The following is a 17,231-nucleotide window of genomic DNA, read 5'->3' on the forward strand; positions in this document are numbered from 1 at the left end:
CTATCTATCTATCTATCTATCTATCTATCTATCTATCTATCTATCTATCTATCATCTTTATAATGTAAAAGTTTTTCGCCCAATAAATTCTCGTGCATAAGTTTATTGAACTTAAGAATTAATTTCAATGGAAAAAGGCTTTGCCTTATCTTAGATCGGATATAAGATATTTAAAAATTACTAGCAAATAATTTGATATCACGCCATAATGATCAAAATCCTTCTTTGTCCTTTTCGCGAGTTTAGAAAATTTTCAAATATTTTCTCTCTTTATTTTAGTTTTGATTATTTTTGATCTTAAAAGATTTATAATTCAGTTACACATGTCTATTTGTTACCTTATACGTTTATGTTTAAATTACAAAAATGCAAAAAAAAAAAAAAAAAAAAAAAAAAAAAAAAAAAGAGAAAATTGTTATTATACCCACACTAACGTATATTTGCACGCTTACACATAGGCATGCAGGCATAAAGGCAATCATTAGGTTTCATTGTGCTTAAGCATAGGTATTACATGTAAACAAGAGATGGAAAAAAAAAAAAGATAAATAAATGAATAAATAAATAACTAAAGCAATTCTTCAAAAGTTGATTAACGCCCATACGTTTGGCCATTAACACTAAATTATTGTTTGATGGTTTCACTCACAAACAGTCTCCATAGAATAAGGTTGCGGTTAAAAATTTTAAATGAAAAAATTAAAGAATGCAACCTATGCCTTGAGCACTTTGCTGCGTAACTTTAACTTAAAAAGACAACTTTTCAGTTTACGGGAAAAAATGAATGTACGCATGTACAAAAGCAAAAAGTTTATAGTAGAGAAAAAAAAAAAAAAAATTAAAATTATAAATATACGTATGTACTTACTTATTCACTAATCGAAAACTAGTCCGTTATTTAGAGGGATACAGGTTTTTACAATACTTGCGTACATATATAAGTGTGTATGTGTATGTATGTGTGTGTATATGTTGCATTGACTAAAAGGCCACGTTTATGTATAAAAGGAAAAAAAAATATATATATAAGCAAAAAAGTGCTTAAAGAGATTTGGTTTTATGTCACCCGTACACTACTTGCAGTTAGAAAACTGAAATCAGCTTAGGCCTAAACAGCCGTCATGGACGCCCGTTATTAGATTTGTTTTTCTTTTTCTGTTAACCATTTACCTGTACATATACATACATACATACATATATATATATATATATATATATATATATATATATATATATATATATATGTATATCTATATGTCAGCGCGTGTATGTGTTCATTATGAATGTTTAGGTGTGGCTGCTAGTGCTATTATAACTGATGTTGTTATTGTTACATATGCTTGTTGTTGGCATTTTTCTACAAATCGAGTGCAATGCTTGAGCTGTGACTTTATGAGTGAGCGTATAAGCGCAGGCATGCAGCTTATTCGCAAACGCACATGCTTTTAGGCTTAACGCAATTTTCGAAAACGTAAAAATAAAAACGAAACCAAAATATTTTAATGTATTATCTGATGATTGTTACTCTATTATCAATATTTTGCTATAATCGAGTTTATATAATTTATAATTTGCATCTGCATGGATACTAGATGTCAACATCATATATATATATATATATATATATGTATATGCGTATACGTCATGAAATAGTCGAGTAAATCGAACGAAGGCGAACATAATTACATATATATCTATATAATTATTTACTCGTTTCGCATTCATATAAAATGATATTTAAAATTAAATAGGGCTATCTATTTTATGAAGCTCAATACTTTTTAGACTATACCTAAGGTAATACGAGAGAAACGAGTTGAAATTACAAAATTGCTGACGCAATCTTATGATTGATTATATTAATCCAAGAATTAATTTTTAGAAAAATTCATACAAATCATTGAAGTGTAAGGGAATAAACAAGAGCAAATTTCTACCTTAACTGCTTAAGTCCCGCTATTATTTGAACGTATACAGACTATTTGTAATGTTTGCCATTTCTTGAAATAACTGCAGATTAAATCATTTGTCGGGAAAACGTCACTCAACTAATACCCAAATAAATAAACTTATAGAAACATGTATACGATCTGTTACGATTGAAGATACCTTCAAGTTCGAAGATGAAATCTATTTGAGGTTCTTCGGGCTTTCAAAGGAATATTAAAAAAATTATCAGAATATACAGACGATGTTCACGTCATATAAATGTTAGTTTTTGTAGTTTGCTGGGCTTAAGAGATGTCGGGCAAACAACAACTGACATTAAAGTCTTTGTGTTAGTGCATTCAACTGAAAATTGTATGCAAAATTGCTGAGCACATTGTACAAAATTTGCAATTGCGATATTCTACGAGAAACAAGGCCAGTAGAGGGAGGAATGCAAATAATTCAACGAAATTCTCGAAATATTTGAAGGATTGTGTTTCGTTGTAATTGATTGCGGAATATATTTATGGAGACAGCTTGTCACTTAAACTTAATGCATGCATTCGTTCACGGGTCAAGCCTTGAACGTTGCCGTTACCAGGGTTAGTTTGAATTTCCGATAACGATGCATTCTTGTGCGGAAATTATCCAAATGTGTGTCGTTTTGCTCACATTCACTCTACTCGTTGTCGAATTGAATCGCGCAAAACGTAATTAGACGAACATATTGACTTTATTTATGAATAAATAGTTCAATGTTTGGTTTAATCGTTAACGTTAGTGCTTTGTTTCCATTGTATGACACCATATATACAAAAACAATTCATGGCCATTATAAGACAAACTTTCATTCATATCAGGTTCTCATATAGAAGTATAGATAGATTATTGCTCGAAAAATGGCCATCGGCAACCCCATAAGCTATATATCAATCTTGGCAGTTGCTTTCAAAATATTGTCTTGAATGTCTAGAGTTTATCTCAAAGTAACTGTTTTTGTTGTCATTAGATGAAATTAAAAAAATCGATTTAATTAATCCGTAGAACGATCAAAACTTTATACGTAGAGCACTATTTATATTTTAAGCCTTAGCAACATTAAGTGTTGCCAGACGCCATTCGACATTTCGGCTGGAATATTATAATATTTTTAATCATAACTTTCTTCAGAAAATTTCGTCTTTTGTTTGTGAATTAACATATATATTATGACGACAGGACTGCGTCGATCAACTTACTCCTGATTTTGACGAGTAAGCTTCAATCCATTGCTGGTGTGAAACGCTAGTATAATAGGTTTCATCGTGGCCATATAAGTCATTCAAAATCACTGATTGTGTGTGTGTGAACATTTTTGATGCTTTGCAAAAACTAATAAGGCAAGATCGACATGCGATAAACAGCAAGATTGAGATAATCTTACATATGAGTTCTACCAGCCGTGAAAAAAGTTTGTCTTTATTGAATCTCACATGACATAAAAAAAAAAAAATTCTTAAAAAGATGATCGCGCGAGTGCAAACGAATGCTTAAGAAATGCACACACAATGGCATTTCTTCAACGAAGCTATATAAGATCGTAGCAGGTGATGGACGAATGAACAGTCGATGCACATGAGTCGAAATGTAAACGGTTGCCGACTCGATGTAAATAAACCAAATGTTCATTCATTCTTTAGACTAAATTAGCAATAACGCCTCCACTGCAACGTGAAAGGGTCAACTTTAACTGCTATACAACCATTTATTTGCCGGAAGATTTTCGTCATGACAATGCGAGCTCTAACATATTTCCCCTAACAACCGACGATCACTCGACCAACACTCTTAAATAATCGAACTAATGAGTCATTCGCCAATGATATTTTTTCTAAAATAGTGAAAAATGATATCGCGTCAAGTAGTGATGTAAAGGATCTCATAGTAGGCACTTAACGTATTTTTATTTGTTATTGACTTGAATCAATTAATTCATGTCTTTCGTAAACCATGATCTCAATAAGCATCGTTTACCGCAAAACCTTGAATTTCGTAGCATTTTAACTAATAATCAATTACTTTTGATATATCAATAAATCATTTCTGGGTTTTCAAGGTATTTCTAATCATTACATTTATTAAAACCAATGACTAAGCAATTTCTAGTTTTAATTTTTGTTTTTTTTTGTCTAACATAAATTTAAAATAAATCAACAATAAAATGTCAAAAATATCGTATTTAACTTAAGTAACTAATAAGCAATAATATAAATTAATAAAGGACGATAGCGTACAGGCGACGCTATTTAGATATTTAAAATAAACGCGCAGGCACTGGCAGTGGCACTGGTACAGGTTTAACAATGGGCGCTGGCACCGATCCACGCTGGACAACGGCATTGAAGCCATTAATAGGATCAGCTGTATAGAAAACCGTACGCAATGAGCCATCAGCATCCACAACGGAATAGGAGCCTTTAACGATATCGCCGTCACGGATCTCCTGTTGACTTTTACTATCACCAGTCAAGGCGTCTTGTACGTTATACGCAAACGCGTACTGAGGATGAGGATCGATTTCAGTGGCTAATGGAACAGCTGCCGCAACAGGAGCAGCTGGCAATGCAACGGGAGCTGCTCGCAGCAATGCGCATTCCGTAAAAGCCACTAAACTCAACCAAACAATTGTAATCTAAATTTGCAAGGAGTTTAGTTTAATTCCTTCTTGGCGGGATTTCTTCGCACATACAAAAATTGAACTTACCTTAAGAAAAGCCATAATTTTCGTAGTCAAAGGAAATTAATTTTTTTTTTTTTTTTTCTTTTTGAAAAACTGTTTAGTTAAGTTAAATGATGAACGTCTGAATGATGAGTGGTTATTTAAATGCGTGAGTTTTTAAACAAAAATTTCCTTAAAGCAAGCGTAAGCTAATAATTATGTGTAAATAGACACAGATACGCTAAAGTATGTGCGTATAAACTATTGCGTTTATACATTTAGTCACATGCCCCCAATTTACATACACTTTTTAGCCCATTTTCATAAGCACAAATTTTGGCAAATCATAAAAAAAAAAAAAAAAAAAAAAAACCGAGTGTATGCACGCACACCCGCAGAGCTCACATATTATACCATCAGGTTTTATATAACGTGTGTTCATATCTACACTTTCCATTTGCCCACAGTACCTTTTTAGGTGAATATTTCACTCATTAAACCCCCAGAAAAAAAAAAAAAAAAAAAAAATTATATATTATATATCATATATATATATATACATATATATATATTGCTTTAGAAAACGTGCCAAAAGTCTTTTTCCAATTCAATGTTATGCATGAAGTATATAAAAAGCATTTTTCGGTCATTTCTGTAATTTTTTATTGAAATTTGTAATATTATGCTTACGTACATTTTTAATAATATTATGACGTCATTAATGTTTGTTTTGTCTACCGAGGTAAATGCATAAATTAATCACATTTTTTTTTGATTTTTTTTTTTTTTTTTTTTTGTGCTTTTTAACTCTTGCACCTCAAACGTAATAGACATTATCTATAATCGATAAACCTGTCATTTTAAGCGCATAGAAAAATCGTTAGTCCAAAATAAGTAAATGTAAACGATTGAAAGGTGCAATTGATAAATTTTTTAAATATGAAACGTTACTCTTGACTAATGGCTTAGCAGAAATGTTTGTGTATTTCAGTAAGAAACTGCGTTATTTTGCATCCGCAATAGCTTAGAATGCGACAAGCAGGTCCATTCTGCAACTATGACTATTTTATAAGATGAGCTTTCTAAACGACGAGCAAATTGACGCTCTGTGATCATCGTCAAAACAACAGCTTGCTCGCTATCGCTTATAACATAGCGCAGCATGAATTTTCTTTAGGTAAATTAACCGAAACCAAAAATTGTTGTTTTTTTCTTTTTGTAACTCGACCTATCGTTTAAATTAAAGGAAACAAGTATTGAAGCTTTGTCTTTTTTTTTTCCATCCTTGGCTAATCGAATCAGTTGGCCAATGTAAACATTTAAATGGGCCGAAGAAATGTTCGGCGATTAAGGCAAACATAAATTTTTCGAAAAAATAAAATTATTTTTTATTGGCTTTTATAGATGCTTTGCATCTTCTAGAATATATGGAAGAAAACACCTAGACTGAAAGAAATTTTTTTCTTGACATTTCTGAATTTCTTCAAACTCCCCAAAATACGTACATGCCGAGAAGTTCCAGGCTTATGTATTTTATTTTTGGATTTTCAATTTCTCTGCTCTCTATCTATATGTATGTAAGTCTGACACATGTTTCCAAACGAAAACACACTTTTGGCTGGCTTTATTGAGACAAGGCGTTTCGTAAATAGGAAGCTAAGAGAGCGATTCAAAAGATTTATATGATTTTGCTAAGAAATTACGAATTTGAAGACAAGTTCCACAAGTTAATAATCAACTCACCTATAGAATAATATTATGTTGGCTTGTAACACAATGCTTTTGCTGTGTGTAGGAGATCTTTGATAAACTATTCTAATTTATTTTTCATCAATCACCACTAGAACTACCGAATATATAATTTTGATACTTTTCAACTTTCGATTTTCAAAAAAACGGTTACACATTAAAAAGGTTGATTTATATCAAGAGACCTTAAGATGTCTGTAATCAATTCTTTCCTAGTCTTCGGGATGCCTATGACATATTCTTATTTTCGTCAAAATGGGTTATTTTGCCGAAGTATGGTACAAAGAGTCGTCGATTCTTTAAAAATATGAGCTTGAAAAATAGGTATGATATGTATATTTACACGTCCACAATATAAGAGAAACTTAAACGATCTCGAAAAACTAGCGGCTTTTCTTCTTCATATATTTGTCTATGACTATTATCAAAATCTATGCCAGGTACAAGTTGTAAATTCGATCGAAAAATTGTCCCTGTTCTAATTTATTTCGGATAAAGAACATGCTTATGGGCGTAAAGCATCTTAATAAACTAATTGTAACCTTTTTTGAAGTGACACGAAGATTATTGTAGGGAACAGCCGGCTTACAGATATTCGAAAATATTTTCACGCGATCAAAAATGGTAGACGCGCTCGTTTCTTCAAAGTTTTCTCAAATCTTAATCTATTAGGAGCGTCCGTACAGGCGGGTCAAGCGCATAGTTCAACCTGTTAATCGATTTAGGAAATTTTGTGCTAAATTTCGGCTACGTATCTTATCACTGTTTGCGGCTGTAGCAATTTCATAAAAAAAAGCATCAAAATGATCCTTTTAATGTCCAAATCTGTGTATGCAATGCACGTAAGTAGGAGGTAGGTTCCAATCTTAAGGAGGAGGTAGTTCTAGTGTTCAAACTCTCTACGTGTTTCACTGCCTGTAAATAAATGCGACACAGTGTTACATTGGTGTGTTATCCCTCTATTCGTCGTGTAGGTAATTCATGAAAACTGTCGTTCGTCAATTGCCGGAATTATGATGAGTGTACCACGTCCACCATCGAAAACTTTATCTACAATCGACAATAAACAACGAAAAACAAGACGAGGATATTTTAGCAGCTGATTACAAACTAAGCATTGAAAGCATTAATGGGATTTACGTGATTGCGATGATCAATAATTTACATGGCTTAAGAGATCTGGCAATTTTGAACGGATGCAACAATTCTAGAAGCCTTAACGCTTCAATGGCCTGTACAAGTCATAGGCAACAGCCGGTCCCTGGCATCGTCGAAGCCTGCTCGCTATGTCCAAAATTTCAATTTGCTTGCATATAGCCTTGCATTGCTGCAAACCGATTCAGCCATGCAGATATCAGATGTGAAATGTGTTGTTTTTGCCATTAAGTCGTAAGCTTGGCGATTTAAAAAGATGGAAATGTGGCGAAGAATGCCGCACTTTTTAATAATAGATGAACCTGGCTCTGAAATTTGCCTATGCCTGGCTTACACAGTTCAAATTGGAAGATTTTCCACAATCCCAATTCACATTTAAAAAAGCCCCAAATATTCAATAATCCCTATTTTTCCGAATCCAATGTACACGCAATTTTTAAGGATGTACATCACGCATAAAAGGAATACGATCGGAAAAGAATTCCCATGACAATCGCAAATCTGTCTCATTCTGATCAGTAGCTCATACGTCCAGAGTGATGAACGGTACAGTAAAGTATTCCCGAAGCGGTTGTCAAAAAATCTATTTGAAAGGAATTACTTCCGTATGAAATCGAAATTCATCCTGTTTTGATGGCATCAGTCTTTGCAAAGCAAAGGGATTCTAGTTGATTGCAATAAGATCATTACGGCCCATTAACTGCATGAAATAGACTAGACTAGGCTTTAGCACGAATATTAATATTCCCTTTTCAAAGTAAACGTGAAAGAAATCGTCAATCTACAGGGTAAGAAGGCGAGCATCTGTGTTAACCAGAGAGATCTAAGTTTGTTGCATACCTACCTAAGTTCTCGAGGATATGCAAATCTTTACTGCAGGTAATAGAATCGCAATTCATAATGAATTAACGCATTCCTTGTCACATGTGCTCTTATCAGTACATCCTAAACTGCATCCATGCGCCAAGCTTAAGATGCTAGGATATAAAAGCTGATAAAAAATCCCGATTAAATTTTCATTTTTCTAACAAATTTGTCAGTGTGCACCGAAAACGTTACACGGCGTCATGAAAGTAGCATCTGCTTATAAGCAAGTTGCCAGAGGATTGTGTTTCACAACAGCATTTCCGCAAACTCGAAGGAACTGTCTTTTGTTACGTTTCACATTAAACCGGTATGAATGATGAGAAAACTAATAACTTAATCGTACTCGCTTTAAATACCGCTCTCAATTAAGTCATCGCATCATTTATTGCAAGTGTTGTGATTGTTTTTTTTTTTTTTTTTTTTTTTTTGCTAAATACTCTCTGTCTCTCTCTCTTTATATTTATATAAACTTATATAAGGTAAGGTGACTGATGATGACGGTTGCGGTTGCAATTGCGCAAACAATTTTCTTCTTCTTTCTCAGATCAAGACTTGTAAGTCGTGTTGTTCGGTAACCAATCAAACAAAAAAAAAAAAAAAAAAAAGTAGGCAAACATTTGTTATTACATTTGTGTTTTGCTTTGCCAGCACAGTAGAGTTTTTAGAAAGTATTGCTAATAAAATGCAATAGTTTATCATAAGAGTTAATCAATAACTGTAAACTATTTTCAACTCGATTCAATTGAAAAGCGCGAAAAAAGTATAAATTTTTTTGTACTGAATATATATATATATTTTTTCGTTTATTTATTCAGTAAATGCACACGATACGATTCTCGATACCTTTACGTTTTCGTTACTTTTTGTTTAATTAATTTAATATTATATAAAAATTTTTCGAGAAAAATTCGAGTCACTTACATGCTACTACATATAAAAAAACAAAAATGTACAAATATATTTACAAATACAAATGGGATAAAAACGAAAGAACGAAAAAGAATTACATTACAAGGAAAATAAAGACTTAAAACATCATCCAGATATTTTACAAAATATAATAACATACAAATACATATGCATATAAATGCATATTAATGCAGATATGCATATATAATAGCATATTTATCAAATATTGGCCATCCTTATAAAGAAAAAAGAACCGTACGTTCATCATGTTTAGGAGTAACAAGCAATTCATAGAGCTAGAGAAGGTAGATGTTTAGAGACATAGTTTTTAAAAAAAAAAAAAAAAGAAGAGAACGTTATAATGTGGCAATAATAGGGCTACTCTTATGTAGGTGTCCGTCCTCTCTCTATCTAACGACGAACTAATTACAAAAAAAAAAAAAATAAGTTAACAAAATATTTATGATTATTTTTTGTGTTTTTTTTTTTTTCGTTTTGTTTCAAATGAAATTAATTTTTTTTTTTTTTAAAGTCACAAGTCCAAATACCAATGCTTGGTCCATGTAATAACTAGATGAAATGGCATGATGATTCTTAGGAAGCCAATTAATGATGATAATAGGCAGGAGCAGGTAAAGCGAATTTAGCGACAGCAGGAGCAGCATAAGCCACCTTGGCAACGGCAGGAGCGGCATAAGCTACTTTAGCAATTGCAGGCACTGCGGCTAAGGCCACTGCGGGCTTAGCAACAACCGGGGTACCAGATTTCTCGACCACAGCATTAAAGCCATGGACTTTGTCAGCAGTATAAGTAACCTAAAGTTTTCAGATGAATTTCAATAATAACTGAAATGTAAAGTTATTCGTCTATATTAATATACCTTGCGTATGGTGCCGTCAGGTTCGGTAAGCGAATAACTACCATGAACCACACCGTCGTGTAAACTTTCTTCTTGCGATTTTGAATCGCCTGTATGATGATCAGTTACACCGTAAGAGAAACTGTATTCGGGATTGGGATCGAAGGGTTCTGGCTCTACGGTTTTAACAACGGCGGGTGCAGCCAGCAATTTAGGCGCTGGTAAAGCGTAATGAGCTGGAGCTAATACTTTAGCAGGAGCTGCATAAGCTACAGCAGGAGCTGGTGCCAAAAATTTTGCCGGAGCCGCATAAGACACAGCAGGGGCGTGATATGAAACGGCAGCTGGTGCAGCATAATATTTAGGACCATAAGCATCAACTGGTACAGCAACGGCCATAGACAAGGACACGCTGAGAACAAATACAACCTACGCGAATAAACAAACATGCACATATACTACATATATATAAATATATATATATTTATATATATATTCTATATGAAATAAATTGCAAACAAAAAATCCTTTCTTTTAATAAATTACGCTTTACGTCCCAAGAATAGGTTTTGCTTTTAACTTTGCTTATTATCGCGGAAAAATATGTAACAAACTGTGAATAGCGCACCATCGTGTCCTTACCTTTGCAATCATCTTGTTCTGAATTTGGCTGCTGTATTCAAAATTTGTTGTGTACTATCGAAAATGCAACTTTGGTTTGTGATACGTTCTCAAAGAAGTTGGCACTTTTATATATTCGAGAAATGTGCAACAAACAAAATCAAAGGCCTTTGCAGCCGAACTTTGTATACATATCACAGGCAGCTTACCACCAACTTACCACACACTCTAATGCACTCTAAACCCACCAATTTGGTAGACGTATGAATGGCAGCTACAATAAACAAAAACAACGAAAAACGATAACAACAACAACAACAACAACAACAACAACAAAGGCAAGAATGCACATACAGTAAATAAAGTAACTCAGAGTCTAGACGCTGCCCATACACCACCATCAGCAGCAGTAAAACAGTCACAGCACCTAAGCGTTTTTGACCAGTAATGTATGCTCCATAAAACTAGACTCTAAAAGATCTGGTTTCATACTTTTTTTTAATGGATTATGCGCTCGCTCTTTTTATTTATTATTATTATTACTATTATTTATTTTTTTTTTTTTTTTCAATTTTTTTAGTTTTTTTTTTTTTTTCTTTCGTCAATTCATATTCAACAACACATACGAATATTGGTCCGGTTTTTAACGCATTTGTTGTTCGCGTCTTGTTGGCTTTTCATGTTGTTGCTACTTTTTTGATCGTTTTTTTTTTCGACAAATTTCCAATATTGCATGGACTTTAATTAGATGAATTAAACATGCGAAAGAAAAAACACATACTCGTATTGGCCTAGTATTGAGTTAAAATCTGGTCAAAGCCTTGCAGCCTTTCAAAGATATTTGTTCGCTTTGCTGTTATCATGCATGAATGTAAAGCCGAAACATAACTCTAATCCTGCTGTGTATCTAGTCTGGTTAGAATTTAACTTTTACAAATGTTACCCACGTCTTTTTTTTTTTTTCTTTTTTTTTTCTTTTTTTAATTTTTGACACTACAACTGCACACGTAAAGAAAAAAAATAAAATGAAAATCGAAATTTTGCAATACTTTGCATTACAGAGTCAATTAATATTCGATTTACATATAAACTGAAATGAAATGAAAATTAAAAAGTGACTGTAACTGATCTCAGTGAATGATCTGTTGCGGTGAGCTTTTTAGCACCTGGCGTCATTTGTCATTCACAGTAATTCTTTTTTCGTTGTTGTTGACGTTGTTGCTATAATCGATGATGACAAACCAATGACATTCTCCAATGATTAGCTAATCCAGCTGAAATGTTCACTCATTTTCGTAATTGTACGCATTGCTTTAACCTATGCAACAGGTTAAGGTGATGGTCGAAAGTTAACAATGAATTTCATTGCAAGTTACATAAAAAGTTCAACGACTTACATTTACTCGTTTCGCCATCACTTTGATATGAAACTTTGCGAGATCACTTTTTTATTATAAAATGCTTAAAAAAAAAAAAGTTAAAACTTGGAGAGGGCTTGCTCGCTGAAGTCTCTACATTCTCTCTATTGTTCATCCTTTTCCTACGAAACACAGAATGCTCAACTACTCGGTACATGCATACGCTGCACATATTACTGCGATTACTGCTATTGTGAATTTATGTTACGAAATGACAAATCATTTCCCTCTTTTTGTTCTCCTCCCATGTCCCGTACCCCCGACACAGTGCCATATTTATGTCAACGTTTCTTCTAATCCTTAAAACAGAAAAGTCTCTTCTGGGATCACCATAAATATTATCCAATATTCGACTCTCATCTCCTCAATCGAGTCGAAACAGGGTTCCCGGCGATATGTTTTGAGTTTAGAGGTCGCGCGGTACCAAGTCATAACATTCGTAGAGTCCTTTTTCGCCAAAAAGTTGATTTTCTTTGGAGCGAATTGAGATTTGACGCGAACACGTTTTCAGCGCCATATCAATGTCAAATTTAAATAAAGTTGGATTACCTTGTTAATCGACTACTTAGATACACTTTCTCCTGGAAAATGTATGACCTTGATCCGGAAGAAAACAACGATTCCTTACGTCTTGCTTCACAGACAAGCATATATCTTTATAGTCCTTGCACTGAACAATTAGATTAGCTAGAAACTCAGTACTGAAGCAAATATGTGTTTGTTATTTCTGATCTATTATTTTTTGTACTCTCCACTCTTAAGTTGTTCGTATTCCCTTTAACTTTTTGTTTATTTTGTTGTTATGTTCTTCATTAATTATCTTTTGTTATTAAATTTTATTTGCTTGGCTTTTAACGAATAAGAGTATTCGGCGGGGGCCGAATCTCGCATACCCACCCACTATACTGTTCGCATTCTATTCTCCAAGTTCCTTTATGTGATAACTCTATCACTGGTATTATTAAGAAGAAAAAAAGAGTAATAGCTGTGTTATTCGTAACCTTGGTGTGGACACGGGCGATTAGATCCAATTTTGAACCTAGAGAGTAAAGTGTCTCGTAAAGCAAATGTGGAAAATTTCAACCATCTAACTTTAATCATTTCTGAGTAATGAGCAAAAATCCAAAATTTTTTCTTAAAAAAAAACTAGATTACGTTCAGTGTACACTCCATTGTGCCCTCCTACTCTGAGTAATTTGATCCATTTTCAATACAACACCTGCGTGCAGAAACTTCTAATATTTCTACTAAATTTGAAGTCGATATCTTCATTTTTGCGACCAGGAGATTGCCAACAACACACTGACGGACAGACGTGTCTCAGAATTCAACGCAATTCAGAATTTCATGCTTTTTTATAGGTCCTCTAAAGTTTCCTTTTTGGGTATTAAATATGTTTTGGAAAAAAAAAAAAACCAATATATCCCGATCTTACAGTGGCGGGTATAATATTGGGGGCTTCGGCAGCCGAAATCCGCAACTATTATGCATACAATTGTGTGTAGCCCTAAAGCAACCTGGAATAGCTGGAATAGGTATGAACGAAGAACTATGTATACACATGTATAGGTAAGCACCGCCACTACCATCAACTCAGTTAGTTTTATCGTAGCTATAGCGAGTGTTCAGTCATTATTATTATGAATTATTATATTAATTACTTATCGATTAAGCACACATCCACTAGGCTGTGGCTCGCCATTTCTTTCACTTCTCTCATCTCTATTGGACCGTCGCCGTGTTACACGAATCGGTGGCATCCCCTGAGTGATTGATGATAATCAAAAAAAGATAATACAAAAAAAAAATAGATGGATGCACACAACACATACTTGCACATATACACATACTAAGTATGCTTCACTCTATGTCGCACTCTAACGTCGCACCCTTAGTATATGTAAATTAACTCAAACTTGAAATAAAATGATAATAATAATAGTAACGATAATGATAATTATAATAAAATGAAAATGAAAAAGAAAAAGAAAAAGACAACGCTATACTCAGAAAATTATTCGCCGCCGCAACATTTAACGGTTAGACGAGAAGATTTGATTGACCAGTTAACTCAGGCGCGCTCCTGTAAATAAACAACTCGCGAGATACTCGCTCTGCGGCTGACTATCATTCTTTGCGTCCTTTTCGTCACGCCTAAATATTTCTTTATAATTCTTAAAGTACAATTTTTTTTCTTTTTTTTGTTTTTTAATTTCAAATTAAAGCATTTCTAAAACTACAAGAATTACGAGGTCGCCGCCTATTAGAGATAGTTTGCCGATATTAAAATTGTTAAACTACTTTATGATAAGGTATTTTTATATCCTACACCGCTTTTGATTATATTAAGTTGGTGCGGATGGATGTGTGTAACAATCAGAAGGACTTGGGTTAGGTCCACCTTTTATTATACCAATCGATTGAGTATCACTTTCTGAATCGATCTAAGTTTGTCTGTCCATCTGTTACTCTTGACCTCTTATATTTAACCTTCGGGTTGTAATATTTGAGATATTTTGATGAACTTTGACACGTCAACATGTCTTGGTCCAAGGACAAGAGCTGTTAAAAACAAGTTTGATTTGTCCACCAATTCCCCAAAAACTTCTTATTTTGAAAAGTCGTCGTATGAATAACTGTATGACGGTATGGGATATTTAATGATAGACCGATGTATACTATAGCGTTTTTGCTTATGCTTATGCTTAGCATACGCTACTTCCATCGCTGACACTGTTTTCTTTCTTTTGCTTTAGTAACAAATTAATCCGGAACTCTAGCACGGCTTCCATCTGCGAACATATTTGCTTTCATCCTTGCATGTTATTGAACGGCAAACCTCCGGAACAGCGTATAACACAGCGGCCCCCCTTTCAAATCTTACTGTTTGATAAACGAGAGTTTTCTTTAGTTCAGCGAAATGCCTTTTCTTGATTTCTTTTTTTTTTATCTTTAATCTCGAAGTCAAGTATTGAAAAATGTGACGATTTTGAGATTTGCAATCAATTGTTTAAAAGGATATAATAACTAATGAATAGAACATCATTTCCTTCTAAAGTTACTCTAGTAGTAATACACAAAATAATATAAACGATGGCATGTTTTATATTTTTGTACTGAAAACTTTATTCAGTAAATGCACACAAAACCTCTCCATAAATTTGGTGAGAACAACGCGAGTCACTTACATATTAACACAACATAACGAACAAAAATTAAAAATATATTTACAAATACAAATGCATTGAGCAGAAAGAATCATCTAATGTGTAAAAAAAGAGACAAGCAGTAGCATATCTTTCACACCAAACAACACGTTTAACCCAAAATGCCGCATACACAGGTCACAAACTCTTCCATTGGACATCGACAAGCACGAGTCACGAAAGCAATCACATAATATGGGAAAAGAATGTTACATAAGCAAAACCGATGAGCAGAAAAATATGTGATGGATATACCGAAAAAGGCGCAAATATGCGTATGAGTGGATCGAAGCTAATGAGAGCGAACGGATTAGTTGGAATTGTATGGGAAGATGATAAGTTAAATTAGAGAGAACAAAGTAAAAACAAAGTATACATCTAACATGACATAAATAACATAAAATAAATTATTTTAATAATAAGAAAACAACAAAATTTTCATAAGTCCGTTTACAATTGCGCGGGTCAGTCATTACGCTACGATAGCCGGAGTAAAAAAAAAAAAATGTGATGTCAAAACGCTGATAAAATGTATTCTCAGTTGTTTAGTGATGATAATATGAAGGAGCGGCATAAGCAACTTTGGCCACGGCCGGTGCCGCGTAGGCGACTTTAGCAACAGCCGGTACGGCAGCTACTGCAGCCACCGGCTTAGCAACGCCAATAACAGCAGCTCCCGATTTTTCTACTACAGCATTAAAACCATTAATTTTGTCGGCTGTGTAGGTCACCTGTGAAGAACAAAAAAAAAACAAAAAAAAAAACAAAAAAAAAAATTAAAGAAAAAATAAACCGATGCAAATATATAATCGTAGCATTTATAAAGGCATTGCAGTATTTTTGATGCAATTAACTAACTTTGCGTATCGTGCCATCAGCTTCGGTAAGAGAATAGCTGCCATGCACCACACCGTTCACCAAAGACTCTTGAGCCGATTTGGAATCGCCTGTTGAATGATCGGAGACACCATAAGCGAAACTGTACTGCGGATTGGGATCGTATGGTTCCGCTACAACGGCTTTTACCACGGCTGCTGGGGCGGGAGCTGCGACTAATTTTGGCGCAGGTAAAGCAATTGCTGCCGGCGCAGCGGCAACAACTTTCGCCGGAGCTGCATATGATACGGCAGGCGCCGCTATAAAGCCACCCCCTCCGTACCCATCGTAAATACCACCTAAGGCCATTGACAAGGACACACTCAGTAGAAATACGATCTAAACCGAAATTACAATACAACAGCTCAACTCATTTCTGCTTACTGTACGCATATATCTGTATATGTTTTTGTGTATATTATGAATGCATGCACTTGTTTTACATTCTAGAAAGAATGTTCAGAATGTTTGCATTTGCTGGGTGTTATCCTTCTTACCTTTGTAAACATTTTATGTTTTCGTTTTTGTATTTTTTTTTTTTTTTTTTTTTTTTTTGTTTTTTTTTTTTTTTTTTTTTTTTTTTTTTTTTTTTTTTTTTTTTTTTAATATATTTTTTTTTTTGATTTTTTTTTTTGTTTCCAAATTTCGTTTTCCTTGTATTGTGAATGGTGCGACGACTGTTCTTTGTGGTTTGCTGTTGGAAGAAGCTGTACGCTTGCTTGCACGCTTGCTTGCCACCGAAGATACAATTGTGATATGAGATACCTTCACAAAGAAGTTTCCACTTTTATAAGAAAAACGATATACATGCATATACAGATGTCAAGTAAGCAGCAATGCATTATGCCACACTGAGTAGACAGTAGACACTTTAAAGATAACCATGAATGGTGATGTGAATTGAATTGTTGCAACAACAATAAAAACAACAATGACGACAACG

The 17,231-nt window shown here is 33.9% G+C and overlaps 3 protein-coding genes across 4 annotated transcripts in view; 1 reads left to right on the top strand and 2 right to left on the bottom strand.

Moving 5' to 3' along the window:
• The window catches only part of LOC119645266 (neurobeachin-like protein 1), a 100,556-nt gene that overhangs the window by 37,253 nt on the left and 46,072 nt on the right, over positions 1–17,231 (top strand). The window lies entirely within an intron of this gene.
• LOC119645270 (cuticle protein 21) lies at positions 1,303–4,958 on the bottom strand. The gene is made up of 2 exons (XM_038045384.1): positions 4,673–4,958; positions 1,303–4,600 (listed from the first exon to the last, which is right to left on the bottom strand). The coding sequence occupies exons 1-2, from the start codon at positions 4,685–4,687 to the stop codon at positions 4,223–4,225; spliced, it is 393 nt and encodes a 130-aa protein (XP_037901312.1). The 5' UTR covers positions 4,688–4,958; the 3' UTR covers positions 1,303–4,222.
• On the bottom strand, positions 8,993–16,820 carry LOC119632024 (cuticle protein-like). Its single transcript, XM_038024696.1, has 5 exons — positions 16,786–16,820; positions 16,271–16,627; positions 15,961–16,143; positions 10,189–10,596; positions 8,993–10,123 (listed from the first exon to the last, which is right to left on the bottom strand). The coding sequence occupies exons 1-5, from the start codon at positions 16,795–16,797 to the stop codon at positions 9,914–9,916; spliced, it is 1,170 nt and encodes a 389-aa protein (XP_037880624.1). The 5' UTR covers positions 16,798–16,820; the 3' UTR covers positions 8,993–9,913.

This window comes from Glossina fuscipes, unplaced genomic scaffold, assembly GCF_014805625.2.
Source record: "Glossina fuscipes isolate IAEA_lab_2018 unplaced genomic scaffold, Yale_Gfus_2 1, whole genome shotgun sequence".
NCBI classification, from domain to species: Eukaryota; Metazoa; Arthropoda; class Insecta; order Diptera; family Glossinidae; genus Glossina; species Glossina fuscipes.

Coding starts and splice junctions, on each gene's coding strand:
- LOC119632024 (XM_038024696.1), bottom strand. Junction 16,144..16,270: donor CTGATGGCACGATACGCAAA/GTTAGTTAATTG, acceptor TGTTCTTCACAG/GTGACCTACACAGCCGACAA. Junction 10,124..10,188: donor CTGACGGCACCATACGCAAG/GTATATTAATAT, acceptor TGAAAACTTTAG/GTTACTTATACTGCTGACAA.